The sequence below is a fragment of the Prinia subflava genome, chromosome 6, assembly GCF_021018805.1.
Source record: "Prinia subflava isolate CZ2003 ecotype Zambia chromosome 6, Cam_Psub_1.2, whole genome shotgun sequence".
In the NCBI taxonomy this organism is placed as follows: domain Eukaryota; kingdom Metazoa; phylum Chordata; class Aves; order Passeriformes; family Cisticolidae; genus Prinia; species Prinia subflava.
In genome coordinates, this window is record NC_086252.1 from 20791333 (window position 1) to 20803352 (window position 12020).

Genomic DNA, 12020 nt, shown 5'->3' on the forward strand with positions numbered 1-12020 from the left:
CATTGTTGGAACAGTTGCTGGAAGCTGTTCTCTTTTTATCCAAGAAGATGTGGCTGATCTTTTCATGGTCTCAGTGGTGAGACTGCATTACCTGTTCATCTACAGATGCAAGACACACTGATGCATTTTGTAGAAATCTTTTTTTCTACAACTATAATCAATTCATAATTGTGTAACAGTTGTTGTTGCTGTTAGTATTCTGCTGCCTGCTCTGGATCTGTGCTGTGGTTCAATGGATGTCAGGGCTGTTATAAAGGTAACTGCTACAGGCGCTCAATTCATGCAAAACCATTCTTCGTGTGAGCACAGGTAACCTTGATTCATTTGAGTTGCAGAACTAAATCCCCATCTTTCTTTCTTGACATCTTTATTTTCAGGTTTTTCATCAAGACTAAACAGAGGAATTCAATCAGTGTAACCCATTTGGAACATTTTTATGAGTGGGGAGAAAAAAAAAGATAATTGTCACACTAGCTGGCCTAGGATTTCAAAGCAGCAATAGCATAATGCAGTCATAGATCAGGTCAGACTTGGAACAAATTTCAGAATTTCTAATTCCATTCCTAATTTATATGTTCTTTTCAGTTCCATGAAGCTAAGTAGCAACATATTTATCACTGGGATCTTTTAACCACCAAAACTAAAAGCTATATTAAAAAAAAAAAAGTGCTAAATTGAAAAAAAAATAGTGGTTTTATAAAAGATAAAGACTATTCTGCAACAGAGAGGTCCCATTTCTACTGCCTGACAACAGAGGAGACCCTTCTAAATGAAAAGAAAATATGCCCTGAAAATAACATTTCTACCTAAGATCTCTAAACAGGTCCTAATTCCTGGCCACAACATTGGAGAGGAGGAGGGGAGGAGGGTGCAGAGTGACGAGTAACACAACCACAATATTCCTCTTCCAAAGGCCTTCCAGAGGCTGTGAAATACAGGTAGCACGACTGGGCAGTTCTAAGCTTGCTCACAACTATGTTGGTAGTGGGGAGAATGTATCTATATTGCAAGAAACAGAGATGGACTAGGACAAATTAATATACTCCAATATCCATGCCAATCCTTTCCTGCCTCGCTGCAGGACTTAGATTACTGAAAGTAAGAGCCCTACTTCGTATTTTATTTTATCTTCCTACCAGGTCCCAAAAGTTTACAGCAGAAAAAATATAAAATTTAAAATAAAATATAATTTCTAAAGGAGAACCTGGAATTGGATACTTGAGGAAAAACAACTGCTTATCCCAAAAGTTTTGATAGATCTGACAGACACGTGTGATTAATTACTGTAGATATCAGAACAATACATCTTTTATCTATATAAGATTTATTGGCATCTTGCCTGCAAATGTCTGAGAAGGCAACCTCTCCAAAAGTAATTAAAAATGCAAAATCAAAAGTCCTAAAATATATCCTTTTTTAGATAAATGAAGGGTATTGCTAACTTAATACGTGAAACAAGAAGACTGGAGCTTGAAATAAATTATGTTGATTCAAGTAGACACATATTGCAAACCTGTCTTGCTTTTGTATACAAAGAAATTAATCTTTGTTATAATCTTGCATGGAACAATAAGGCAATAAAGTTATGTATTTAATTCGCGCATAATTCTTTTATGTAGAGCTTAGTTTCTAGATTCATGGCATTTGTGTTTTCAGCTTAAATTTCAAAACTATGTTGATCAAATCTGCAGGTTGCCATTTTGCTTTAAACATCTTTTAAGCGATAATTTCACGCATTTTTAGAATATTTTATTTCTACATTTTTCATTGAGCACATTTTTCTTTTTTGTCTAGAACAAGTCTTACTACTGCCAGGTCTTCTCTTTTGTTTTTCTATTACTTATTTTCATTCTCTTACTTATTTTCTTTTCATTACATTTACTAATGTTAATAATTTAAAGGAATGGTGCAATGCTACAGTTATTAATGTACTGCTTTAAAATTTATAGTATTAGTTTCTGAATAAGCATTTGTTAAGGAATGGTGAACAGTATACAAAAATGTCTTGCTGTAAATATGCTTATACTCTTTTCTCTTTCCCCCTGTATTTGTGTACTAGGTGGTTGTGAATGCCCTTTTAGGAGCAATTCCATCCATCATGAACGTGCTTCTCGTTTGTCTTATATTCTGGCTAATTTTCAGCATCATGGGAGTAAATCTGTTTGCTGGGAAGTTCTACTACTGTGTTAACACCACAACTGATGAAAGGTTTGAAGTCGAACAAATCAACAATTTTAGTCAGTGCGAGGAACTCATAAAAAACAATCAAAGTGCCCGATGGAAAAACGTGAAAGTAAACTTTGATAATGTAGGATTTGGGTATCTTTCTTTACTGCAAGTAGTAAGTGATCACTCTTTATATATCTTTTCCTGTTTATATGCAGTAGTGAAAAGCAATTCTAGCAACAAAGAGACAAAACATTTACCTCATGGTTTTTATCTGTGACTTAGAAGTAATGCTACACTGGTAATTGATTACTCTTTTCATCATAAGCAGCAAGTAGAGTCTACTATGACAAATAAAGAATTTTTAGGACATCTAATTACACATCTTCCTATTTATGATTCCCTTAGTCCATCAGCCCCTTTTAACTTTTAAAGTTTCTAGAAGTACCTAGGAATGGTATTCAGGTATCTAAATATTTTAGTTTTCCAGTTGCTGAAAAAAAAAAATCTCCATTGATGTGATTAAGTCACAAAGAATTCCAGGTAATAAATCTCAGATTTGTGGCTGCCACCAGTGCAGATCTGATCTAAAAAGCAATTTCTCACTGAGAAGAGAAATAAGAAAAGAAAAATAGCAATTGATACCATAATCTATGAAATATTTTCCTGATATTTCTGTGCATGAGGACCTCATGGAGTTTATTTAGAAAAAACTGAGGGAAGAAGAAAGAAAATATATGCAGAAAGATACTATAAGATCCTGCCTTCACTATCAAAAATTGTGTCCTCACTTTGTCCACCTTTGTATTTTGAAATAGCTAACAGTCTGACCCAGCATCTGACCCACCTTTAATCAAGAAAATGCTGGACTTTAAACTGTGTTGTGTACCTTCAGCAACCTCTTTGTTTTTGGGGATTTTTGATGTTACTATCTAAATCTGCAGTATCTTAGGTTTCATTTTTATTGCTTTTCAATAAGTTTCCAAATTTTATGTTGTTTATACAAAATCTCAGTAAAACAAATCATTAACATGATGCAGTGGTGTGGACGTCATCCTGCACAAGGTCTAAAACAATAGTTCTGAGCAATGTGAACTGCCTCTCCCACCCGATACAGCATCTTACCTGTGTGACTGTTTAATCTGTACATTTAAATTTCATTATAATTACTTACTTTACTGTCACATGGGGAAAAAGTGGAGAGAGACCAATAGTATAAAAGAAATAAAATACTGAACTGAAGGCAGTTTGATTTTGATAACTAAAGACATGAATTAACTATTTTCTTTGCCTTATTTATGAAGTCCACTCACCCAGGGAGGCAGAATGCTTCATTATAGGGTTTCAGGAGAAACTAGAGATCAATAAATCTCTTTCCAAGTAGTTTGCAGCTCTGTTTCTAATACTGACCTATTAATCTTTGGGACACAGGTACTTATTCCAGGTTCATTTCCTGCCTGGCTTTGTGGCCACAATCACCACCCCTCAGCTCCTTGCACTCATATCTATCTCAGTGTCCTGGCTATGCATAGATTATTTCATCTTCTATTCATTGAAAAGACACAAATATTTCTCACATGAAGACTTAGATTCTTAAATTACTGAAATTTTTGGGAGGCAAATTAGGAGCAATTTTCCAATTTTTCCCACATTTCCAAAGGAAAAATTCCTCTAGACCTACCGCGGAGGGACCTAGCTCTCCTGGAGGACAAACCTGTTTGTTTGTGCAGTATCTACATTGTAGAGGTCTTGCAAGAACGTGAGACCCTCGCTTAATGATGGAGGATTTTTTGTGTGAGTAGAACGTCCATGACAACAGCACTTAATTTTTCTGTATAGCTAAAATGCTTGTAAAAGCATCAAGGTCTTTTTTGTTTGACATGGCATGAAAAACAGGGGCATTTCTGTCATTGAAAAGAACAGAAACTTGGCCCTGCATCTTTCAGTATTTGGTAAGTAAGCCAGAAGTAGTGATTTTGCAGTTATGGAATGATAAGAGCCTTAGGACCAAGAAAGAATAATATCAGCTTGATTTTCAGTTAATACATTAAAATGTGGAGAATCTATGTCTTTTCACCTTCAAGAAAACGAGGCCACAGTTCATAACTGTTTCAGATTCTTACTTTGCTTTCAATCAAAAAAGATACTGATAAGGTGATTTTCTATGTGCTATATAAAGTACTTTGGATCAAACTCCAGAACAAGACTTCAAAGCCATCAAGTCAAAATAAACATGAGACTTGAATAGGTATGTCATAGCCCTAGATTTTCTTACCCTTCCTAAACAGCTTGCAGTAGTAGAAAGAAAAACTAGATGCTAAGGTATGACTCAATTAGAGGTATACATTACTATGTCAGAAACAAAGATAAAGCTATTAGAAGTCTACCACTTGGCTTAAAATAATATACTGAGCCTGAAAAATCTGACTATAAAACCATGGTTCCAAGTGAATATGCCTTCTGTTTGCCTAAAATGAACATGAATGGTCTTTCTACTGAAGTAATTTGGTTCTCCACCTTAACAGCCTCAGGCACAGACTTTTACTAGTGCTGGACCTGAGAAAATAACCTCAGGGAAGTCAATGTCATTTTTCAAACAACAATCTCTGTGAAGAGTATCAATGCGTGAATTACTTATACAAGGCCAGGAGGCTAGAAAATAAATACAGAATGCTGTTTCTTATTCCCCACTATTTCCACTCTCCATTCTGCCCTCTGGCTCATGCCCTTTGAGTCAGCCAAAGAATATTGTAAATCTCTTCATCTTTTCTGGGTTACAGGAACCACAAAGTAAGTCCTTACTATCTGTATCACTAATTGGAGTGAGTGCTAATGGAAGTTAGTACCCTTTGCATGACAAAAAATCAAAATGAAAACAAGCCAAAAGAACCTCAGACCAAGGAACTGAGGACGTTATTATTCTGGGAAAGACATAAATGAGTCCTGTGAACAACTTTTTTTTTTTTTTTTTAATATTTCTGGCAGTATATGGGTCTGTTCATCACAGAAAACTCTTCCTTTTTTTTAAGAGTGATATTGAAAAGGAACATATATTTCACACAGAAACACTCAAAAGCAGAGGGGTAATTTCAGAAATAATTTCCAGGCTCAAAAAATACAAACGTGCGATAGTAACTTTTTAAGCAAAAGGAACTCTCTAAAGAGCTCTTTCTTGAGTTTACTTGGCGGTGATGGTGAATGACTTTCATGAATGAGAGGCCTAAGAAAAGAACATTACCTAAATTTTGGTTGACATTTCTTGGGTTTTTTTCTTTCATGGGAAGGGTTTGTGTGGAAAATTTTTAATATTATAGTGATGTTGTCATTCTTTTGGACTAAAAGTACAGCCAAACAATACATGTCATTGCTAAAAACAAGTTTGTTGATCAGACTGTTTTCCAGAATTCTTAAATAATTTGGAATATAATTATTCATATCATCAGTCCCATAAGTACACATTTCTTCTATAAGAATTTTTTCTTCTATAATGCAGCATAGATCATGTTGGTTTATGTGGGTCTTCAAGCCTCTTTTTTCATTTCTTGGTCTGAACTTGCTCGAGTATCTCTCTGTCCCTAAAGAGACTCATCAAAGCAGAGACAGATCTGCTGGAGAAATTCCTTTCACAATTGTCATGCACCAATGAGTGAAGAGGAAGAGGTTGGTGTACACAAAGAGATGTGGCATGTGCCCTGATAATTTTATGGCCTTATGCCTTTTAACTTGAACCTAGTATTTGGATTCCTTGGTAAGTAAATCTCCCAGAGGCCTGCTTTTATCCTGCTAATAGGAGTATACCTTGCTTACCAGGATAAAATGTGGCAAACCAGTGGGTCTCAGAACACAATATTATACTATACTGTTGTTACTAGTATCAGTAAGAAAACACATCTCTTGAAGTGTATGGAAAAAAAATCAGAAGCTGAATTCTAAGGCTAAAAGTTTAGGATACGTTCAAACTTCCAGCAGGTTAGTATTTTAAAAGCAAGATGCTGTTGTATCTCCAAAAGGGAATGTGAATCTTCATGGTGATTATTTCTGGTAAAGAATCTGAATGGTAGAACTCCAGCATGACTTACAGCTTCATTAGAAATTATTTATCAGGGAGAAAAAACAAATCTATGGTTTTTTACCAATAGTAAAAGAGATGAGGGATTTTTGTTCTGTTGTTTTTTCTAACTATGTTTGAATCTGCATTTGAATATATGTATTTGGAATTTCCTTGGGGGGAAAAAGAACCATTTGGAACAGATGCTGACTTCAGTTATACTGCTGTAATCTTTGAAATCAGTTAATTACTCCTGATTTAGTGTCACTGAGAATATACAATATATTTTATATGGTAATCCACAAAATGGAAATTAATAATTTGATCTCTTGGTCATTTTCTGTGTTATTTTCTTTCAGGATACAAAAATACACAAATGATACCTTATTTCTCTTAAAGAGAACAGATTGCAGATAAATATAAGCAGGGCTATGCATCTACAGTAGTATTAATGCTTTCATGAATGGGATGTCTTGACTTTATCAATTTCTTCAAAAATTGTAATATCTAAGAGTTTCATGAAACTCATGGTGGAAATCACAAGATGGCAATATGTTATATTTAGATTTTTCCACCCCACACTCCTTTCAAGTTTCCTTTTTAACAACAGCAACAACAATAACAATAACAATAATACAGCTCTGTTCTTCAGCTCTATTTCCTATCACTAGGTGAAAGGGTACTGTCTGTTTATAGTGCAGTACTTTCGTGATGATAGTGAAGCTTAATATTTTTAAAATAATCTGTCTTTTTTCATTGACTCTACTTAGTCTATGCTACACTAATAAATTTGCAAAATACCCAAAAATTATTCTGTTTTGCTTGGAGGATGATATGCAAAGATCATCATGTGTCTGAATCTGAAGCAGCAGCACACACTTTGCAAAAGTGCCACTCCATCATTTGCATCTTTCTGAAGTAAAAGCATGCTCGTTATTTTCACGTGATGTTTCAGACTGAAGTGCTGATTTCAAGTCATGACATTCCAAAGTATGCAAATAGTGTACCAAGACAGAAACAAAAGCAGCACTGTAAGACATGAAGTGATCGTCTTGCCCTATTTAGACCTTGTTAGATGAAATACTGAGTCCTGTTTTGTCTGCCATTGCAAGAGATGAACTAATGCAATAGATCTCAGAGGAAAATAAGGAGACTGACCAGAGTTCTGGAAAACAAGAGTTGCATGGGAAGATTGAAGGAACAGTGATCACTACTTAAAAAAGAAATACAGCCACAATCAATTTGCAAAATGTAAAATATGCTGCATGAAGGTGATTACTGCAATTCTCCAGAGATGTAATGACTATGACAAGTGAGTCTTACATGGCAACAGAAGGATGTAAGTATTAGGAAATAATAAAAGGAAGTACCAGAATACATGTTTTTTATAAGGTTGTGGAGTATTCACCATGAAATGCCTTTGAGAACAAGTTAAACATTTATTAGTAATTACATAATTAGACCTTATCTACCTCTCCTAATCCCTTGCAGTCCAGGTATTCCACCAGGACTTTGAATTCTTCAGCTGACTTCTACTTGTTTCAGATTTATTCTTGGTATATTGGCCTCTGATCCTATATTTTGATTTCACCATCATACTGTTGAGTTGCCTGAGCTTCATATTTTCTCTGTTGACCCCATGATGTGAAAGTTGCTGCACATTGGATTTGCATCTAAGGATAATCTTGCTCTTTTCAATATTCCACTGTTTCAAAAGTGTGAGGGACCTTTCCTTTAAAAAAATATTTCCTTCTCATTTTAAGTTCACTTGGGGATGATGCCAGACTGCTCTGTATCCTGCATAAAAAAAGGTTTTTTAAAACTCCCACTAGAAAGGAAACTTCAAGATGATGGTGATGCAGCAAACAACATGGATGAAGAGTGTTCCATTCCTGACTCTATCCTGCAACTGGTCTCTGTGGCAAGGAAAATGAAGAAACCAATAATCTGCAGCCTTGTTTGCAAAATTGTAATGAGGATTAAAAACCAGAGAAATACTTCCTTTTTTTGCTGTATTTTTGGGCACAACTAGATTAAACCCCAAGTGATTTCTACTTGGAGATGTTGCCTAGTTAAAAGAGAGCTAATTGCCACAACAGAGAAAATTACTTTCTGTTTCGAACATTCTGATGAAGCAATCTATACCTCACTGTCAAATATAAAAATTTAAAAATTTTAGGCAGAGGAAACAGCTACCAAATTTCAGTAACTGCTGTAATTTATGAAGCATATAAAGTGTTCAATGAACATAAAAAACTTCCTACTACTTTATCTTGGAATGTATCTGAGAGATCTAGGCTCTGTAAACTACAATACAATATATTTAAAGTGAACATAGAATTATTAAACCAGGTAAAATCTTTCAAAGTAGATTCTGATTGATAGGAAAGTACCTTTTTTGAGCTGACCAAATTTTTGGTTCCCTTTTGTTGCCACCTTTCTGATTTGGGAGAGAGAAACTACACATCAGCCTTGATTTGTGGCAACTCAGTTACCTAAGGCTACACAAAGTTTTAGATAGCTGTACAAAGTTTTTGCAGTTGACATGATTTGATGAACTTCTCCAGTACCTTCTATAATTTTTGGTAATTAGAAATTAGAAATAATTTAATCATATTTACTGCTTAAAATGTTCATATCAAGACAAAGTAATGCGATACACAGCAGTATATCTGATGAGCAGCTGAATAGAAAGCTAAGAGGCAAACTTATTTAGAAATCTAATGCTACTAATTATTCCTGGTGCTGTACTGAGTTGCTGGAAATTATTAAATGAATTATCTTTAGAATGCTTAAACAGGTGTGTACTGTTTACAGGCTACATTTAAAGGCTGGATGGATATTATGTATGCAGCTATTGACTCAAGAGATGTAAGTACTGCAAATATTTTAAATTATCCTTTTTCCCCTGAAGTCTGTCTATCTAAAATTGTGTATTTATCTTACACAAGCAATTAATATCCATACAATAGAAGAAAAAACACTAAATTAATTAGTGTAAGATTCTGTGGTAACAAAATGTGGACAGCTGAATGGAAACTGACAGATGCTATCAGCAAGAGGTGGAATACACAAAATATATTGATATAAGTGGTAGGAATATTGTCCAAATACAAAATACTAGGGACACCTTGTGCAAGGTTGTCACTTGTTTGATTGAAAATTTCACATGAAGTCTTAACAATGATAATTCACTTCTTTTTTTCTTAGGTGTTACAGCAACCCAAGTATGAAGATAACTTGTACATGTACTTGTATTTTGTAATCTTTATAATTTTCGGGTCTTTTTTCACCCTGAATTTGTTCATTGGTGTCATTATTGACAACTTCAATCAGCAAAAAAAGAAGATAAGTATTGTTTCATTTCCATTCTAAAGATATTCTAAAATATATGCATTTTTTGCAGGTGCATGATATATGGAAAATACACCCGTAGTTTCTTAAAAATTGAAAAAGCTGCAGTATGTTACAACCATATCATACATGCAGTATTCATTAAAGTCATAAGATTTTTCATTTAGTGAATGGGACAGATCCTTCTGTTGTCAATCCCAGTTTAGTGTTCTTCAAATCATCTGCTTTTTCATGACTAAACTTCATGAAGTCTTCCTGCATGATCCAATCCCTGAATTAGGTCCCTACATTAAAGCACTCATAATTTCTTGGGATTTTTTGTTTGGTTGGTTTTTTTGTTTGTTTGGTTGGTTTTTTTTGGTTTTTTTTTATTTTATTTTCTTGATTTGTAGTTATTCTATAAGCACACAAAAAAGTAGCCAGATGGTTATGAAACACAACAAATTATTTCATCATGCAACTAAAGATGATGTTTTAATGATCCCAAGTATTCTAGTTCTGTTTTGTGGCACTAAAATGAAACTATATAGAACAGGAATGGTTTGCAACTATTTTAGGACCTTCTTTATTGTTTCACAGTGCAGATGTAGATAATCTCACTGGTGTAGATGGTCTTAGTAGAAGATGCTTCCCTTTAAATTATTTTTTGTAAACAGAAAAAGCAATGAATGCTCAAGGACCAAAAGAAATAGGAATTACTAGTTTACTTTTAATTTATTGGACTGCATCGCTTTCTTTGGGTTTATGTTAATAATGAGAAACACTAAGCAAAATTTTTGGAAGCTGTACATGTTAGAAACATGGTAGGGGTATATTGTCAGGGAGTCCATCCAGATTACAGTCCATGCATTCCCATGTCTTCAATCTTCCCACACACTCATCCCCAAAGGGCTGTATCCAGTTCTGTGTGTGCATTCACATTCCTGAAACTAGATATCTGCAAGTGTGTCTAACCAAGGAAAAGTTTTCTTCAAGAGGCATGGGAAATCTCATAGGTTTTCATTCAAGCTGTCTCTAAAAGAAGGCTGCTATGGATTTTGGTTAGGTTACCATGAAAGACCCATAATTGCTTCTTTATCTTCACTGTCAGACTTCAAAGGCAGGTTCCTGCTTTTGCTAAACAGAACTTCATTGAACATGAAAGCTAATCAAAAGACTTACAAGAGAGCATTTTGCTGTTAATAGTACCAAGGGTGCTTCAACCTTCTGATAAGTTTCTCCAAAGTCTGATAATCCATCTTCTAAAGAACCTTGAAGACTTTGGGCCCCAATGCTAATGCGACTGCTAAACAAGAGATATCTAAAGCACATTCCTGTACTGAAAACCTGCCTTTGTCTTTTTCCTTTTTTTCACTAAAATCACAGTTCGTAAGTGAATTTACCTCAAATACTATTTATTGTATCTCTTCCTATAAAAGAAAAGAGGTACTGAAAATCATTTCCTGGAGTTCCAGGAAAATAACTGTAAAAAAATGTTGCTTTGGGGGGGTTGTTTGTTTTGGTTTTTTTTAGAGAGATGTAGTACTGGATGTCCGGACTTCTAGACTAAAAGCTTAGATTGTAGACAGCTGCATTTAATCGCAAGAGATTTTTCCCAATTCAGTCATCTTGATTTTTGAATCATTCAATCGTATTTCTCGAAGAGTTTTTTATTTTCAGCACTGCATATAAATGTGATTATAACCAGTTCTGATTTCATGTTTTTACTTTGGAGGTCAAGACATATTTATGACAGAAGAGCAGAAGAAATACTACAATGCAATGAAAAAGCTGGGATCCAAAAAACCACAAAAACCTATACCAAGACCAGGGGTAAAATTTTTTATACACATCAGACAAACAGCTTTTTACAAAGAGTTTTTATTGATTATAGGGATGCCAACTGAAAATTATCCGTAACTGGGAAATTAGTCAGCAGAAATGGAAAACAAAAAGAAAAAAATTCTTTTTCACTTACAATTATTTTATATATGAATAGGCAACACAGGAGGCTGAACTAAGTTGTATTTGAGTACTCTTCTTAAGACCACTAGTTACAATTCTATCTCTTAAACCTTACTGCATGTGTTTTTCTACTTTCTTTTAACAGGAAAAGAAAATAAATTACAGTTTGTATTGGATGTTTCTTTTTTCTTTCTTCCTCAGAATAAATTCCAAGGCATGGTTTTTGATTTTGTGACTCAGCAAGTATTTGACATCAGCATCATGATTCTTATTTGCCTTAACATGGTTACCATGATGGTAGAAACTGATGACCAGAGCAAAGAAATGGAAAATATTTTATACTGGATAAACCTCGTGTTCATTGTCCTTTTCACGGGAGAATGTGTCCTGAAATTGATTTCGCTTCGCCATTACTACTTCACTATAGGCTGGAATATTTTTGATTTTGTGGTTGTGATTCTCTCTATAGTAGGTAAGTCTTGTTAATAAAACTAAAAAGAAGGTAAAA

At 34.4% G+C, this 12020-nt stretch overlaps 1 protein-coding gene across 15 annotated transcripts in view; it reads left to right on the forward strand.

Annotated features, from left to right (window-relative positions):
• Positions 1 to 12020, forward strand: part of LOC134552180 (sodium channel protein type 1 subunit alpha) — a 64401-nt gene that overhangs the window by 48839 nt on the left and 3542 nt on the right. For all 15 annotated transcript variants that reach the window (XM_063400576.1, XM_063400579.1, XM_063400585.1 and 12 more), the window contains 5 exons: positions 2060 to 2341; positions 9032 to 9085; positions 9425 to 9562; positions 11276 to 11380; positions 11714 to 11984. In XM_063400576.1, coding sequence (XP_063256646.1) covers positions 2060 to 2341; positions 9032 to 9085; positions 9425 to 9562; positions 11276 to 11380; positions 11714 to 11984 — 850 coding nt within the window. The remainder of the gene's footprint in view (positions 1 to 2059; positions 2342 to 9031; positions 9086 to 9424; positions 9563 to 11275; positions 11381 to 11713; positions 11985 to 12020) is intronic.